Here is an 18,465-nt window from a genome sequence, read left to right as displayed (position 1 = left end):
CTGCGAGGGAGGTAATAAATACTTCACTCCTACAAAACATGACATATATTCTATTTTATCTTATTACAGATGAGAGAATTCAGGCTTAGAAAAGTAAAGTGACTCAGCTAAGATTTCCTATCTAGTAAATATTTGTAAGAATATTCATTCATGGTTCAGACTCCAAAGATATTATTAAAAAGTGTTCTACTTCTAATAATAAAAAAAAATTTCCTAAAAAACACAATGACCATATCTAAGCTGGTATTTTTTTGTCCATATGAGAGAAAAGGCTTTAAAACATGGATCTGCCCTGGCCAGGCCTTTCATCTTGCAGATGTCGCAGCACCCTCTAGTGGCACAATGAAGACACAGACCTCGAGAGAAATTTTTTACATTTGAAAACTGAGCCCTTCATTTTTAAGGGTAACAGGTATTAATGTGGGACTTCCAATTAAAAATAAAATGACCAGATATGTTTAACATCTTTATTTCAAAAACTCCACTAAAATGGAGATAGCAGAATTAAAATTTATTAATCCACAGAGGCAAAGAGAACTGGAGATGATCCCATAAGGCAGTGGGCCCCAACTTTTTTGGCACCAGGAACCAGTTTCATGGAAGACAATTTTTCCACTTACCAGGGTGGGGGAGGAGAAGATGGTTTCAGGATGATTCTAGCACTTTACAATTATTGTGAACTTTATTTCTATTATTATTACATTGCAATATATAATGAAATAATTACACAACTCTCCCACTGTAGAATCAACTGGGAGCCCTGAACTTGTTTTCTTGCAACTAGACGGTCCCATCTGGGGCTACTGGGAGACAGTGACACCCGAAGTGTGCCGCTTATGTCCAGTCTACTCCATAATCTCATTTTGGTCGCTGTCACTGCAAAAAATCCTGCTTCACAAAGACAGGGTGTTGGAAATGGAAGCAGGCTTTTCAGTGCTTTTGTGGCAATTTCAAGATATTCGGCCTTGACTTTAATCTGGAATGTATGGAGATTTGAAATTGTCTCAAATGCCCTTTGTGTGTGTGTGTGTGTGTGTGTGTGTGTGTGTGTGTGTGTGTGTGTGATGGGGTCTTGCTCTTGTTGCCCAGGCTGGAGTGCAATGGCATGATCTCGGCTCACTGCAAGCTCCGCCTCCCAGGTTCAAGCGATTCTTCTGCCTCAGCCTCCCGAGTAGCTGGGACTACAGGCTTGCACTACCATGCCCAGCAAATTTTTTGTATTTTTAGTAGAGACAGGGTTTCACTATGTTGGCCAGGCTGGTCTTGAACTCCTGACCTTGTGATCCGCCCACCTCAGCCTCCCAGCATGTTAAACATACTTTTAAGGGCACCAAATGCAACTGTGCAACTGAAGCACATCAACTCACTTTCCACTATAAAGCCTGCCACCAGATGCAGGTTGTCACTTGCCACTCACTGATAGGGTTTTGATACGAGTTTGCAAGCAGTTGATTTATTTGGTCTCTGTGCTGTAAATCCTCTCTGCTAATGTTAATCTGTATTTGCAGCCACTCCCCAGCGCTAGCATCACAGCCTCGGCTCCACCTCAGATCACAGGCATTAGATTCTCATAAGAAGCTTGCAACCTAGATCCCTCACATGTGTAATTTACAATAGAGTTTGTGCTCCTATGCGAATCTAATGCTGCTGCTGATCTGATGGGAGGCAGTGTTCAGGCAGTAATGTGAGCAATGAAGAGCGGCTGTAACTACAGATGAAGTTTCACTTGCTCACCAGCTGCTCACCTCCTACTGTACCACCTGGATCCTAACAGGCCACTGACTAGTACCAGTCCATTGCCCAGGGGCGGGGGACCCCAGCCATCGGTGACAAAAGACTTCAATAAAATCCTTAGAAGACAGGAAGAGGACAGACAGGGGTGACTGACCTAACAGGACAGAAGAAGTTAAGGCCAGTGGCCTGTATGAGGCACAGCTGATGAAACTGGTTTGTCTTGCTCTGAAGATCACCTACAGGGCTCAAAGCTTGAAGCCACTATATTCTGTGAGCAGACAGATGAGGCAACGGGCTGCAAACTGAGTGGATTCAAATTCCGTTCACCCAGCTACTCACATGGGAGTCAGGAGGTTCACACTCAGGACAGTTTCAGTCCCAAGGCTCTGAGCTCAGGGATAGCAGTCCCAGTATAGACCAGGAGAAGAGAGGATGGGAAATGAGGGAAGATCCACACACTGAATGGCAGGTCTTCAACCTCTCATGGACTGCTCCCATGCTCCTTTCTGGAGAAGCCGAAGAGTACAGCCATTGGAAGTCCCTCAGGAAGAAGGCTGGCTAACTGGTGAGCCTTCTGTGAAGCCAGCCTTCAACAAACCCAGCCTTGCTTGTTTAGGTTTTTCTCTAAAATATGAATAGATGGTCAAAGTGAAGCGGCATCATATTCTGGGGTAAATACCCGAGATTTGTTGTCTCACGGCCATGAAAAACTAGTACACAGATACACCAAGAGTGAGCTTAAGGCGGAAGTTTAATAGGCGACAGAAAGAGAAGAGCTCTCTCTGCTGCAGAGAGAGGGGTCCTGAATGGGTTTCCACTTCCATGGTGAAATGCAGAGCGTTTTATAGATGAGCTTGAGAAGGTGGTGTCCGTTTTACATATGGCATGAAAGATTGGTTGGACCAGGTGTGCCATTTTACTGGGTGTGAAAAGGTGGCTGCCCACCCTAATCTTTTATTATGCAGATGGTTCTCTACCTGGCGAGTGCCATGTTGCCTGTTTCTTTACTGTACACATGGTGACAAAGAAAAGAGAGGATGGAGCCTCCATGTTGAACATGCCTGGCCCCAGGTAGCCTTTTCCTCGTGGCACAGCTGCCGTCATTCACCCGTGCAAGCTTCCAGCTTGCTTGTATATATTTGCAGCTCGATTTCTTCAGGCTGCTCTTTGTTAGAAAAGAACAATTTCTTGGGCTGCTTTTTGTCAGAAGGGGAGCCTTGTCGAGGACTCTCTTACCATCACTATCTGCCTAAATAATTTCTTTCTGCCTTCCGTATCAAGAGGTCATCACACATTTCAGGAAAGTCATCACCATGAAAAATGCAAACCAAAACCAACTTAATGGAAACAAAAGATGCAGGAGATGGTAAAAAGCTACACTTAAATCAGAAGAGCATGTTATGTAAGGATAAATAAAGAAATTTTAAAAAGTAAAGACCTCTTCAAAGTTTATAAAGATGGTAACTGAAGTAACAGTTCATTATAAATTTTGAAGGCTAAAGTTGAAGAATTTTCATAAATGTTAAACATTTTTTTAAAAACTAGGCGTTGCTCTGAACCTACTCTGGTTCTAGGGGTACCTGATTCTCCGGTTGTTTTTTGCTCAATTAAACTCTGTCAAATTTAATTTGTCTAAAGTTTTTCTTTTATCAGATGGTATTGTAAGGTTCTTGTATCGGTTTGAACCTCGAGAGCGCGCCAACAGACAACATGACAGTGTGGAGCAACATGCTGTTTTAATGAGCGCCTAGGTGCTGGCGGGCTGAGGCCTAAAACGGTGTCAGCCCCAAGTGAGGATGGGGCAAAGGTTTTATAGTCTCCTGTAAACAGGAAGTGTCCTGGTCTGACGTAACTGCAACGTTGTACCCAGATGGCCTCTTTCTCCATCTTCAGAGGTACTTGTCTTCCGGCTGGCTCTCTTCCTGCTTTTGCTATCTTGCTGGTGCATCTGCTCACACACTCTGCTGATGCAAGCGGCCTTGTGCCTTGGGGCTGGGCCTGAGAAGGGAAGAGTTGCTCACCCCCTTAAGCTTTCAGGCCCTGGAAAGAATCTTACAATATCAGAAGTGGGATTCACATAGCGCTTCCCGTGACCCTCCAGGAATATCGAGTGACCCAGCAAGGTACTGTAACCACCCTAAGGGTTCATTTTGCCCCCTGCCCAGATAGAGACAATTTATCAAGACAGGAAAATTGCAATAGAGAAAGAGCTTAATTAATGCAGAGCTGGCTGAACAGAAGACTGGAGTTTTATTATTACCCAAATCAGTCTCCCCGAAAATTTGGAAGCCAGACTTTTTCAATGATAGTTGGGGAAAGAGAGGGGAGGTGACTATGCAATAGGTTCTTGCTGCTGGTTGGTTGGGGGTACAATCACAGGGATGTTGGAGATGGTCCTCATGCACGCTGAGCCACTTCTGGATGGGGCCGCGGGAGTGGTTGGCAGGTCTGGGTGGAGCCATCAGTCAGCAGACAAGCAAAAACCTGATAAGACATCCGAAAAGGCTGATCATGGGTTCTACAATAGTGATGTGATTTGCAGGAGTCACTGGGGAAGTTCCATGTCTTGTGACCTCCAGAATAATGGCAGGTAATCATTTATGTCTACACCTTAGCAGAAATCAGGCTCCTCCCATTCTCTTACCCTGGTGGTCTGTCATCAGCTTTACAAATGTGGTTGAGCTTTGGAGAAGAGCTATTATCATTTAAACTATAAACTAAAAGTCTCCCAAAGTTAGCTTGGCCCATGCCCAGGAAGAATGAAGGGCAGTTTGAAGGGTACAGGCAAGATGTGGGGTGGTTAAATTTTCTCACTGTTAGAATTTTTGCAGAGGGAGTTTCAGTACTCGCCTGCCGACTGTGTCCATTGCTGTCTCACAACTGGGGATTACTGCTCAATTCTCTCTCAGATTCTGAAGCCCCGCTGATTTATGATTTGAGCTATCTGAGTTTGTTTGAGCAAATTGTTTATCCAAACTGTATTCAGAAGTTGTGACAGAAACTGGACTGGGTCCAGGATCAGATTGGATCCAAGAATTAACTAGCCTGGATCCAGTTAGAGACCTCAGATGTCTGATTGGGTCAGACAGGAACTGGCAGTAAATGGCAAAATTGCAGTGGAGTGTGAACTTTGGCTTTTGGAAATTCGCAGGAATTTTTGTATTCTGTCACCTTTGTTTCTTTTTCTCACATGCTTAGTAGGGAAAATCGTTGACAAAGTTGATCAAGGGGATCTGAGAGCCAAAGGCAAGATTCAATGTAAAATGAAACCCTTAATTTCGGAAGAGCTGAATACACTCCACCTTCCAGCTATGCCTACATTTACATGGATAAATATGAGTCCCTGGAAGCAGCAAACGCTTACAAAACTGTCAAAATCTTACTAAAGATGATTTAAAATCACAGTGGAATATTCCAAGTGAACAATACCTCACTTTAGGAAGTGCATTTAGAAATGAGATTGTAAAATGTTTCTTATCAGACTTAAAGTCTGCGTTGATATTAATGCCTGACAGGTATCATGAGGCATATTTGACCCCGACTTCCCGGCAATGCCTGAAATAGTCTCTCAGGTTAAATTTTAAAACAGTCTTGGCTGAGGGGGAAGTCTATTCAGATGGTTGGGGGGGGCCTTAGAATTTTATTTTTGCTTTACAGACCTGACACCTAATGAATGTGTGAATAGAAAACACCTAGATGCTCAGAAGAATGGGTAGTGAAATATTCGTATTCATATACCAATCAGAGAGTTTTGGCTGATCACAGGCCGCCAACTGTTCAAACCACATTCAAATAAGGTAAATGCTGAGGTGTAACCAAACTGGCTGCTTCTCTACCTCACTGCCTTTTCTGTACATCATTTTCCTTTTTCTCTTCAGCAATTTTCTCTGACTACGCAGTAGCGCAGAGCTGCTCTGAACCTATTTTGATTCTGTGTCTAATTTTTGAGTCTGATTTGTGAATCATTCTTTGCTCAGTTAAATTCTGTTAAATTAGGCCAGGTGCAGTGGCTCACGCCTATAATCCTAGCACTTTAGGCACTGAGGCAGGCGGATCACTTGAGGTCAGGAGTTCAAGACCAGCCTGGGCAACATGGCAAAACCCCGTCTCTACTAAAAGTACAAGAATCAGCCAGGCATGGTGGCGAGCACCTGTAATCCCAGTCACGTGGGAGGCTGAGGCAGGAGAATCACTTGAATCTGGGAGGCGAGGTTGCAGTGAGCTGAGATTGCACCAAGGCCTTCCAGCCTGGGCGACAGAGTGAGACCCTGTCTCAAAAAATAAAGAAATAAAAATAAATTGTCGAAGGATTGAGCATGCAAAATAGAATCAGCTTTTGACCCTGAATACCCTGCAGTGAGAATTCCCCTGTGGTTCTCAGGCTTCTGTAATTCCAGCAAATACACTCTTCCTTCAGGTTCACTAAAATGCAGATATTGTAAGATAATGCTCATTTCTCCCAGCTTGCTTCAATAATAATGATCATCATAGTAATTTACAACTCAATAGTCAACACTGCCTTTTTAACCCAGTCTGTGAGACTGAACCGTAAACGTGACATTCTTTGAAGTAAAGCTCTCAATTAATATACCAGACTACATAAACTCCAATAACTTACCTTTCCACGGAAAGAGAATATGTGGGTATTCTCTTTGAAGACAAATGGTGGAGAGTAGACTCTCATCAAAGACCCTCTGGCAGTAATAAGTTGCATTTCAGAAGGTTCCAGAAGGTTCTTTGGAAGGCTGCAGTTTGGGATTGGTTCTCAGATGTCTGTCTAACTGCTTTCTAAGGATGAAGACTCCTGGTTCGTGCTTTAGCTGCACCCACAGGAGCAACAGACTTAGACATTCCTCCACACAATAAGAGACCCAGGCAGTGCAGAGCCATGTGGGTCTTATCTGGTCTGTTGTCCACAGTCTGGTTTTATCTTAGACCTAGCCTGGTGCAATCCATGTTGTGTATTGGCACTCCACTTAAGTTTCCTGTTTGTAAAAAGCCCCCTTCATTCGGTGATTCCTCAGGGCTTTAGGGGAACTTTCTGGAAACCAGGAAGAAGGAAATAAAGGTTGTTTTGCTGAGGATGGGTGACATTGGGCACGGGACCCAAATGAGTGGTTTGAGCAGAAAGTAGCCTCCACGCTGGACTAATGCAATAGCCCTGCCATGATTTCACTGCAGGGCTGTGACCGTCTACGACAAGCCGGCATCTTTCTTTAAAGAGGCACCTCTGGACCTGCAGCACCGGCTCTTCATGAAGCTGGGCAGCACGCACTCTCTGTTCAGGGCCTGGTAGGCCTCCCACCCTCAGCTGCCTTCTCTCCTGCTCGCCACTGCCCTGGCCTCTCCCCTTCTCACTGCAGACCTGGGAACCCACTCATCCAGGGGTTGGCAAACTAAGGCTACAGGCCAGTCTCCTGCTTTTGTAAATCAAGTTTCACTGGGACACAACGCACTCATTAACTTCTGAGTTGTCTATAGCCGCCTTTGAGCTACAATAGCAGAATTGCGTTTTGCAAAAGAGAACCTGTGGCCCTCAAAGCCTGAAGTATTTACTCTCTGGCCCCTTAAGAAATGTTTGTGGACCCCTGCACTGTCTTACTCTCCTGCCAATGGGTTCCCAGGCCTGTGGCAGGATCTGTGGACCTGTGTGTCCCCTGGGGTGTCTCATGGGGCTAAGGAAGGGACTTTTGTGCAGGTCCACATACCCTGAGGTGTGCCCCTGGGTAAGCTGGGGTGGTGTGGGAGGGCGTCCTAGCACCCTCATCTTGAGTCCAGGGGATGATAACACAGTAAGTCCCGTGGAGAAAAGGAATGAGTCAGTCTTGTTTGCTGTTGTAACCTTAGCACCCAGCAACAATATTAGAGGAAGCAAGCCCAGGCCTCGATTGGCAGGGGTGGCCTGGTGCTGCTGATGCAGCTGGGCACCCCAACCTTTGGGAGCCTGCAGGCCTTGCCACGGCAGGAGATGCCCGTTCTGGGTCCTGGGCCTGCTCTGTGGCCTCTCACAGGGTTTTTTTCTCCTTCTTCAGCTCAGAACCTGAGGACCCAGCCATGGAGCAGTCGGCCTTCACGGAGCAGGATGCTGGGAGCAGGCTGGTGATGCGTCTCCATGAGCGGCCAGCCCTGCTGGTCAGCAGCACACCTGGACAGGTCTGCACGACCCCTGGGGCGCTTGGGGCTGGTGTGACAGGCACCTGGCCAACCTGTGTTCTCCTTACCCCTGCCAGTCCTGGATGCCCCCATCCCGCCACGGTCTCAATGAGAAGGGGAGGGTGTGTGAGCTGGAAGAGTGCTGTCTAGAAACAGGCCCCTGACATTCAATTCTCTTCTCATAGAGGACAAAGACTTCTCTATCTTGCTGGCAGCTTTAGAAAGTAGGTGTGTGGCTGTGGTGAGGAGCTCTGGGCTTGTCGGGGCCACTGAGCTGTGAGCTGCTTGCCTGGCCTGCAACATGTTACTGTCCCGGGCTACTGGGTGGGGCAGCCTGGGGACAGTAGGGGTGGTGGAGGTGGGCCTCCCTGAATCCCCATTTGGGTCATTGAGTGACCAGGCCCTCAGGCTGAAATGCCCCCTCCAGGAGAGTATCTCACAGAGGCTGGGGGCCTCCCTGCCAGGGCAGTGCACTTTCTCCACCTGACCAGGTGACTCTGGCTATTGTTTATCTAAAAATTTTTTTCTGAATGGGGATGGTGGCTCACACCTGTAATCCTAGAACTCTGGGAGGCTGAGGCAGGCAGATCACCTGAGGTCAGGAGTTCAAGACCAACCTGGCCAACACGGCGAAAACTGTCTCTACTAAAAATACAAAAATTAGCTAGGTATGGTGGTGGGCACCTGTAATTCCAGCTACTTAGGAGGCTGATGCACGAGAATTACTTGAACCCGGGAGGCAGAGGTTGCAGTGAGCTGAGATCATGCTCCAGCCTGGGTGAAAGAGCGAGAGTCTGTCAGAAAAAAAAAAAAAAAAAAAAAAAATTCTATCAGAAATTCCATGTAGAATTGTTTCTTTTTTTAAACACAGAGTTTGAACAACTGACTCTTCACGGACACAACCTTCATTCTCTTGTCTGTGTGATAGCAGGTACTGCCTGGGACCCTGGGTGTCTGTTTGGTTGGGGGATGGCAGAGGGGGAGGGGCACGCAGCCTTCACCCTGTGCTTCCCATGATCTTGTCTCCTTAATCCTCAATGTAGCTCTCTGCCATAGGGTCTTATACTGCTTTACATGCGGGAAACTGAGGCTCAGAGGGTTTCACAGCAGGGCAGGGAGCCCAGATGTGAATCTGTAGATACCAAGCTTTCTACTTTTTCAGTAGTTTCCAAGCATCTTTTTTTTTGTTGTTACGTCATTGGTGTCTTTTTTTTTTTTTTTTGAGACAAAGTCTCTGTCACCCAGGTTGGGGTGCAGTGGTGCGATCTCAGCTCACTGCAACCTCCGCCTCTCACATTCAAGCAATTCTCATGCCTCAGCCTCCCGAGTAGCTGGGACTACAGGTGCCCACCACACCCAGCTTATTTTTGTATTTTTAGTAGAAACAGGGTTTCACCACGTTGGCCAGGCTGGTCTTGAACTCCTGACCTCAAGTGATCCACCCGCCTTGGCCTCCCAATATGCTGACATTATAAATATGAACCACTGTGCCCAGCCATGTCATTGGTGCCTTAACCAAGCCTCTTTTAATTTTTCAAATGGAAGAGCCCCTGTCCCACAGTTACTGCTGCTGAGCCCTTTCAAGATGACTCAGTGAGGAGGGAGAAAAGCGGAAGCGGTGTAGGAAGAGGCGGGGTCTGGGCCAGCTGCTGGTCCTGCTCTCCTCCCTCCTTTGGCCTCTAGGCTCCCAGGAGTGGTTTGGAAAGCGCGCCATGTGCTCTGGAGGCTGTGGCAGGGCAGGGGCGGCTTGGAACCCACACCATGTGCTCTGGGGGCTGCGGCAGGGCAGGGGGAGTCCTCGTGTCCCCTGTGAACAACACAGACAGAAGGCTGGGTCCACCCAGTGGGCGGTCAGGTGCCAGGCCAGTGCTTACCCCGCCATGTCTGCAGCCCGAGGCCAGCTGGCTGCAGCTGTAGGGCTATGCATCAGGGGTCAGGGTGCACACACCCCTGCAGGTCTCGGGGCTCCTGGGTTGCTTCTGGAAGGGCCCAGACGGGGCCTGACTGGAGCTGCCGAGGGGTGGAGCTTCTGGGAAAAGGATCCCTCCTGGGGGAGTGTCTTGGGCCTGGGGCCACATGGCAGGGACAGAGACGGGTCCATGGCAGTGTCTGCTCTTCTCTGTGAAGGCAAAGGGCCTCTGAGGGAGTATTACAGCCGTCTCATCCACCAGAAGCATTTCCAGCACATCCAGGTCTGCACCCCCTGGCTGGAGGGCCGAGGACTACCCCCGCTTCTAGGTGAGAGGCCAGCAGGAGGCTCAGGGAGGAGGCAGGGCCTTAAGCAGGGGGAACAGGCGTGGGCATGATGTACTTTTTTCTGAAAAGGTGGCTCTGGAGGCCACTTGGGGACAGGACTTGGGCTCTGGCTTAACTCCCGGGAGGAGGCTACTTCCTGTTGTGCCAGCCCCTCCCTGCCAGGTGGCCCCAGAGGCCCTTTACCAAGGGGTTTCAGGAGGCCACGTCCTTTCAGCCTGCCACACCCTCCATTCAGTCCTCTTCCTTCCTGCAGGAGGGCTGGGCCTGGGGTTGGGGCCACTGTTGCCCAGGTGTGGGAGGGCAGTGGCTTTGGGAGGGGGTCGGGGGTCGCTTGGCCTCTGTGTGTCCTACTGTCTTTGTCGGTGAGACGGGACAATGACAGCACACCCTCACAGGTGCTGGGGGCTGACAAATGTCAGGTCTGAGGACAGTGGCTGGCCCACTATGGGGCCAGTTTCCCTTCTCTATAGTCACCCTGCTCGTCTTCCATCAACTGGGTGCTCAGGACAGTGGCGTGGAGGATCCGCCTGTACAGCCTGTGCTCCAGCAACCTGCAGGTCACAGCTGTGTCCAGCCCTGACTGCAACTGCCCTTCCCACCACCTCCATTTTATAGATGAGGAAACCAAGGCCCAAGGGCTTAGGGAACCCTGCTCTGAAGCACATAGTAGGGCTGCTGGGCTCAGACCCTTCCTCCCTGTGCTGAGCTGCCCTCCTCCTGCCGCAAGCCCCCCACGCCCCAAGCCCACCTTGCTCACCGGCCTCTGCCTGAGTTCCCCGCATGGTGTGGGAGTGTGGGGCATCCTAGCTTTTCCCCGGCGCCCAGTTCTTTCACTTCCACTGGAGTCCTGCAGGGACAGCTCGGGGACCATGCAGGACTGGGTGGGCGTGGGGGCTCACCCAGCTCAGTGGTGAACAGCTGGCACGACTCTGGGTTCCAGACGGTAAAGGCCACGTAGACCTCAGGAGCCCGCTTGTGTTCCTGGCAGGCATCCAGCCTCCGGAGGACCCTGACCAGCGACACGATGGCTTCTGGGCAATACAGCACTTTTACGGTGAAAGCTTCAGGTTACTGAAAGGGACAAGTGGAAAGTTCCAGTTCATGCTGACCTCAGCAGCAGGGCGAGGCCAGAGAGGCAGCGGTCATATGAGACTATTAGATGCCGCTTGACCATTTGTGCCATTAGATGGAAAGGCAATTACTTGGGTGAAAAAGGAGAACCCTTAGTAGAGAAAGCTGCAAAAGACCGAAGCAAAAGAAAAAAATCTCCAGACTCACTGGTGTTCCTTAAAAAACCAGCTCTGGTTCTCGGCTTATCTAGGGGGCTTTGAATGACACAAAGCCCGACCCTGCCGTGAACTTCGTGTTTCAGGTGTCTGCCGATTGGTCTGCTGGCTTGCAGGGGTGGGCCTGTGTCCCTGGCCACCGCTGGACCTGTGGGTTTCAGGGCTGGGACCCAGGACCACAGGCAGAGCTCTGTTCCACCAGAGAGGGGACCGAGTGTGCTGGCAGGGGTGAGGGGTTTTCAGTGGCCCACCCAAACACCACCTTCTCTCAAGGGCCCTGGCCTCATCCCAGAAGTGGTTGTTTTCCTCCTGTGGTCTCTGAAGGACACAGGGCATGGCTCTGGGACAGAGCCATGTGGTGACGACTGTAACGGGAGTATGCCTGTCTCCAACAAGAGGGCTGTGGCTTGAAGGTCACCTTAAGAGGCACCCCTGTCCTGTGATGTCACCCTGGAGGCCCAGAGTAACTCTTCTGGAAGCCCCATCATGTCCATGCTCTACAGCGTCCATTGTTCCCTTTTCCCAGAGCCAAGAGCTGGGTAGAGCTGCAAGGATACCGCCTGCATAGGGTGCTCAGGGCTGGGCATTACCTGCTGCAATGACAACATCTAGCTAGAAGGCAGAGCGCTGATGGACCGTCACTACGTCCCAGTCCAGCTGGGCCATTGTCAACCTAGGGCTGTGTAAGTTGGCATTGATGTCTGCCTCTAATGAGAGGCCATTGAGAAGGACATTTCCTTGGAGCTGCTCGAGGACCGGGCTGTGACAGTCCCTGAAGATGTATGCCCGGGGGTGGCATATCTTGCAGATGGCCAGGTCTGTGAGGCCAGTGCCACTGCCAAGCTCTAAGACAGACCTAGTGAGAGGAAAGGGGACCGTGTCTGCGACTGCACCAGGGTAAGCCTGCCTTGGTGCCCTGCCCTGAGCCCCAAGGTCACCTGTGAGTGAAGGCTGCCGGGTTCTCAATGGCCCATTCTGCAACATAGAGGGCGGCATCCCATGTGACCAGGCCTGTGGTGCCGTGGGAGATGATGGCCATGTTTTCGGAGAGTGTGACCGAGCCTCCCAAGGGCTGCACCAAGAGAGGGCGAGAGAGTCAGTCCAGCAATCAGAAGGCAAGTGGCTTAGAAGACAAATAGCCATCCACCACATGGCCAAATAAACCATGACAGGACCAATTGCCACTCAGCAATGAGAAGCAGCTAACTGTTGACATGCCAACAGCTTGCACGGGCCTCAAGGGTGTCATGCGGCGTGAAAGACACTCATCTCAGGCCACACAGGATTCCATTTATCCAACATTCCTGAGACGACAGAATTCTGGTGATGGAGCACAGGTCAGTGGTGGCCAGGGGCCAGGTGTGGCTATGAAGGGGTGGCTGCCTTGTGATGATTCAGTATGCTATGTTTTTCCTTTGTGGTTTTCTGTATCTATGTTTTATCTTATTTTTTTTTTGAGCTCTGTCACCCAGGCTGGAATCAGTGGCATGATCTTGGCTCACTGCAACCTCCACCTCCTGGGTTCAAGCAATTCTCCTGCCTCAGCTGCCCAAGTAGCTGCGACTACAGGCGTGCGCCACCATGTCCGGCTAATTTTTGTACTTTTTTTTGAGACAGAGTTTCGTTCTTGTTGCCCAGGCTGTAGTGCAATGGCACGATCTCGGCTCACTACAACCCCCACCTCCCGGGTTCAAGAGATTCTCCTGCCTCAGCTTCCCGTGTAGCTGGGATTACAGGTGCCCACTGCCACACCCCGCTAATTTTTGTATTTTTAGTAAAGATGGAGTTGCACCATGTTGGCCAGGCTGGTCTCAAACTCCTGACCTCAGGTGATCCACCCACCTCAGCCTCCCAAAGTGCTGGGATTACAGGCATGAGCCACCAAGCCCAGCCCAATTTTTGTATTTTTAGTAGAGACACGGTTTCACCATATTGGCCAGGCTGGTCTCGAACTCCTGACCTCGGATCCACCCGCCTCAGCCTCCCAAAGTGCTGGGATTACAGGTGTGAGCCACTGCGCCTGGCTCTGTCAAGTATTCTTTGAGGACTGGGCACCACGTCCTTGTGAAGCAGGTAGTGTGTGTTACCTATTGGACAAATGCCCAACAACCCCACGAGACATGCTATTGTTGTTGAAGTGCTTGATTTACAGACAGGGAAACTGAGGCTAAAGAAGGTTAACGGACCTCCTGTCTAAGACTGCAGAATGGGTGAGTCAGGATTTGAACCCACACCCAAGTTTTCACTTTGTCTGTGCAGGAAGGGTATCTGGGCTGTGAGGGGGAGGAGGGTGCCCTTCTCATACCAACAAATAGCTCCGGTGGCCCTGGGTGGACTCCTTGGCCATCAGGGTCTCCACCAGCGCCTCGTACAGCTCGTCCAAAGGCTCCATGTGGACAGCCTCGTGCTGGGGGCAGACAGAGCGAGAGCTTGTTTGCTTTCGTTCTAATCTGTAAAAATGGCCAGATGATTTTCACCAAGTTTGCAGGGGAGATTTGGGATGGAATGGTGTAATACCGGCCAGCTTGCATATAAAATATTCACTTTGTTGGGCATGGTGTTGTGTGCTGAATAGCCCCAGCTACGCTAGAGGCTGACATGGGAGGACTGCTTGAGCCCAGGAGTTCGAGGACAGCCTGGGCAACAGAGACCTTGTCTCTAAAAAGAAATAATTCCACTTGGTAGGGAAACCTGGACGGGAGGGCCTTCAACAAGAGGTGTTGAGAGGGTAGGGTTAGGTGTAGTCTAGGACAGGAGACAAGGATTCCGTGAGAGCTGCCACATGACCATGACAGAGAGCTCTGTGTTTGGATCAAACACAGAGAGGAGGAAAACAAAAGGTGATTTTAAGTGAGCCCAGGCAGAACTGTGAGGGCGGCCCATGCTGCAGGCTGTGGCTGTCAGCAGGCTGCTTCTCCACAGCTGGCCCCGTCCTACGATGCTCAGGGCAGCAGCAGGGTACACTGGGTGACTGCTGCTCTCTCCTAGTGGCACAGGACAGACCTGCTGGTGACCAGAGATGCACCCTTTTGGGGAGGACTAGGGAGAAAGCAGGTATTGGAGAAGCAGGGGATTGTTTATTTGTTAAAAGTGTGGCCCTTTCACTCAGCAGGTCTGCTACTGCCTACTAAGGAATGGCCTCTCGACATCCTCATGTCAAACCCTGCATGTTTGGGCCCATCTTTAAAATCCATCCTAGGCCAGGTGCGGTGGCTCATGCCTGTAATCCCAGCACTTTGGGAGGCTGAGGCAGGCGGATCACCTGAGGTCAGGAGTTCGAGACGAGCCTGGCCAACATGGTGAAACTCTGTCTCTACTAAAAATACAAAAACTAGCCAGACATGGTGGCGTGTGCCTGTAGTCCCAGCTTCTTAGAAGGCTAGGCACGAGAACTGCTTGAACCCAGGAGGCAGAGGTTTCAGGGACCGAGATTGTGCCACGGTAATCCAGCCTGGGCAACACAGTGAGACTCTGTCTCAAAAAATAAATAAATAAATAAATAAATAAGTAAAAAATAAAATCCACCCTGTATCAGTGAGGAAAGAGCTCATTCCAGCAGGATCAATGCAGAGAATTCACCAGAGGAACTAGTTCCAAAGGTATGGCAAGAGCTAAATCTTCCAACAGGGGCCCGTGGGGCAACCCAGAGACGGACAAGAGCAGGAAACTCCAAACCCTTCGGCGGGCAGGACAGAGGGTGTGAGTGAGGGTTCCAGTGCTGTGGGCTACACCAGCCTGGTAGGAATGAGAATCAGTATGCTAGGAGCTGGGGCCCCAGAGAAGCAGCTGCTGTGGAAACCCCAGGAGGCAGAGTGAGGGAGAGACGCTGGCCTCCCCTTCTTCCCGCCCTGCACTGTCTCCCATGGGTCACACACATCTGCAGCCAGTTGCCTGGGGAGGGCCCTGCCATGCTGGGGTTTGCAAAGTAGGCCCAGGGCCTGGGAACGACGGGGGCTCCAGCACGCAGGTGGCTATGCTGTCCGGCTACTGGGCGGACACTGCCCATAACTGACCTTTTTGATGAGTTCTGAGAGAAAGCACCAGGCATACTTGACTGACGGTGGGTGCTTCACACACACAGGATGCTTCACAGTCTACAGCAAAGGACAATGTTGGTTGCTCGAGAGCCCGTCTTAAGTCTCCTATGAGCTTCAAGCCAACACAGCAGAGGGCAAACTCCAGGTTACCCGATCCCTCAGCAAAGATGCAGATGGACCCAGCGTTCTGGCCCCACGCATCTGAAGTTTGTCTTAAGATATAAGCCGTTTCCTAAAAATGCTTCCACTGCAGTGGCACAGGCTATGGCAGCATTTCTAATGCCCATTCTGAGCAGGAACACAGGGCATGTGGGCCCAAACCACCTCCCTCCCAGGGGAGCCAGTGTGAACCAGGGTTTGCAGTAAGGACAGTCACCAACTGTCTGGCTCTATGGAAGAGGCGGGAAGGCCCACTCCACAACTGCTCTCTGGGAGCGTGTGTCCCTGGGGACAGGATGGAGGGGAGGGGACGCTCAGGGTGACACTCCAGCTAAAGCCAAGAGAAGCCAAGTGCAGGATGAGCAAGTTCCAGGCAGTGGGAACAGCCTGTGCAAGCTCTGAGGTGGCCACGGGCTGGCACTTGGAAAGGAGGGCAGAGGGACTGGTGCAGCACGAGTGGGGACGGTGGGAAAACAGGAGCCTGGAGGGAGAGGGAGGAGACAGTCCGCAGCGCCTGCTGGCTGGGGGGAATGCAGATTCTGCCCAAGGGCAGCAAAGTACCCCACACAATACACAGGCTCTTCATGCTGGTGCTGGTTTTTCATTTTTTCTGACACAGAGTCTCGCTCTGTTGCCCAGGCTGGAGTGCAGTGGCCTGATCTTGGCTCACCGCAGTCTCCGCCTCCTGGATTCAAGTGATTCTCCTGCCTCGGCCTCCCAAGTAGCTGGGACCATAGGCGTGCACCACCACGCCCAGCTAATTTTTTTATTTTTAGTAGAGATGGGTTTTTGCCATGTTGGCTAGGCTGGTCTTGAACTCCTGACCTTAGGTGATCCGTCCACCTCAGCCTCCCAAAGTCCTGGGATTACAGGCATGAGCCAGTGCACCCAGCCTTGTGCTGGGTTTCAAAGCAGCTCTCCCTACATCTCATGCTTCACCACCTACGAGAGTGAGGCTCAGGGGGAAACTCAGAGCAGGGTGCAAGATAACTTCAGGTATCTCCATGCTCAAAGCCCTGACCTACTGTATTGCCCCGAAAGTCCTCCCTGCTGTGGCTGCATCTTTTCCACGTGGATAATGTTGGTTCACCTCTAGCACAGGAATTCTTCACCGGGGCTCCTAGGATGGGCTGGGTGGGTGGGGGTGGAGGATGTCTGCCTCCCCTGAGTTTGTATGGAAAATGTATTCTGGTGCACTTCTTTCTGGGAGGGAGTCTATTGCTTTGTCTTTTCAGAAGGGCCCATGGCCCTTCGAAGGTGAAGACCCAGGATGCAGGGTGATCTGCACTTGGCCCTCGAGGCCAAGGTCAGCCTGTGGCTGGGCCGGGTGGTGATCCTGGCTCTCACCTGCATGCAGATGCACTTGAGTCCAAACCCCACCCTGGGCAAAGCAAGGGCCCATTTAGGTCTAGAAGAGACAGGAATGGGCAAGACAGGCCTCATGAATGCAAAAAAGAAAGTCTCTGAGCATCTACCAAATGCTAGAAGCTGTTTTGCACCTGTCATCTCTGTTTTTGCTGAGGATGGTTTAAAAAACATTCCCTAGATTTCCCCCCTCTTGCAGATTTTTGTATATTCTGATGTCTTTGTCTAAGTCTTAGAAAACGAAAGCGCAGGATATGTCGGAGGTGCTGACACCCACCTGCAGTGCTGACTCAATGGTTTTGTTCTTTGAACAGGGGTGTTTTTAAAGGGTACAAGCACACCTGTGCTTCTTCTCTCAGGTCTTCCGGAGAGATTCAGGAGGCAGGGTCATGAGTCCCAGGGACTCTGGGATTCTTACTTTCTGCAAAATATCCCGCAGCAGCTCAGAATCTGATGAGTCTCTTAACTTTGCTTCTAAGCTCTGTGTGGAGGGGAGAGAGAGAAATCTCAAGGGCGCATTCACAGGAACATTAAACATGCAATAGAATGTGTTGGCAAAGCGCTATGTGATCCCTCCCTGGGGACGTGGAGCCACTTGGAAGTGGAAGCCACAGCGGTTGAAAGCCTGACCTTCAGATGTCGCAGGGTGCACCTGGATAAGTCACAGGAAGAAGGCTGACTCTTGGCCGCATTAGCGGCCACCCGGGTCATGGGCCAGCTGCCTGGTTGGACTGGTCAGCCAGGAATTACCAGGGCAGCCATGGCACCAAGGTTTGATGGGCTTGCCATCTGAGTTTAAGTGGAAATGCAGAATGTGCCCATACCAGCCTGGGTTACATTGTCCTCTTACAGGGGCCTGAAGCCCAGCAGCGAGCTTTGGCTCCCGAGTTAGGCAGACTGTCTTGGCTGGTATGTGACACATGGCAAGGCACTTCATTTCTTCAAAGCTCCTTCCATGCCATAAAAGGCCCTACAAGGCCTGGTGCTAATCCATCTCTCTGGCCTGTTCTCCCTCACCCCTGCCCACCCTGCTCACTCCACTCCAGCCACACTGGCTGCCTTGCTGTTGTTCCTCAACCACAGCTGGCTTGTTTCCACCACAGGGCCTTTGCATATCCTGTTCCCCAAGCCCTTCCCATGGCTGGCCGCTTCACCACTCAGGCCCCAGTTCAAATGCCACTTCTTTGGGGAAGGCTTCCCTGATTCCCCAACTTTGGTGACTATTCTCCCCAGTTGCTCCATTCACCATTTCCCTGTTTTATTGGCTTTAAAGCCACTCTCATCTGGCCTTTTCTTGTTTATTCATTTATTTATTTATTCTCTGGCTCTCCCATGCAAGCAGAGTCTCATCTATCATGGGTACTGCTGATCCATGGTGCCTGGCTCACGGAAGGCATTTATTAAACATTTTGAGACTGAAAAAAACACTAGCTAACACCGACATGCATTTACCATGAGCCAGGCACTGATCCACA

General features: G+C 50.6%; 1 protein-coding gene across 1 annotated transcript; it reads right to left on the bottom strand.

Annotated features, from left to right (window-relative positions):
- Positions 1-2,467: 2,467 nt before the first annotated feature.
- LOC100989933 (protein-lysine N-methyltransferase EEF2KMT-like) lies at positions 2,468-17,701 on the bottom strand. The gene is made up of 8 exons (XM_063607042.1): positions 17,621-17,701; positions 17,409-17,471; positions 15,443-15,523; positions 13,735-13,836; positions 12,368-12,501; positions 11,043-12,285; positions 6,353-9,694; positions 2,468-4,218 (listed from the first exon to the last, which is right to left on the bottom strand). The coding sequence occupies exons 1-6, from the start codon at positions 17,699-17,701 to the stop codon at positions 12,042-12,044; spliced, it is 705 nt and encodes a 234-aa protein (XP_063463112.1). The 3' UTR covers positions 2,468-4,218; positions 6,353-9,694; positions 11,043-12,041.
- Positions 17,702-18,465: the final 764 nt, after the last annotated feature.

Source organism: Pan paniscus, chromosome 7, assembly GCF_029289425.2.
Source record: "Pan paniscus chromosome 7, NHGRI_mPanPan1-v2.0_pri, whole genome shotgun sequence".
NCBI lineage: Eukaryota > Metazoa > Chordata > Mammalia > Primates > Hominidae > Pan > Pan paniscus.
This window is presented reverse-complemented; position numbering and strand designations above follow the sequence as displayed.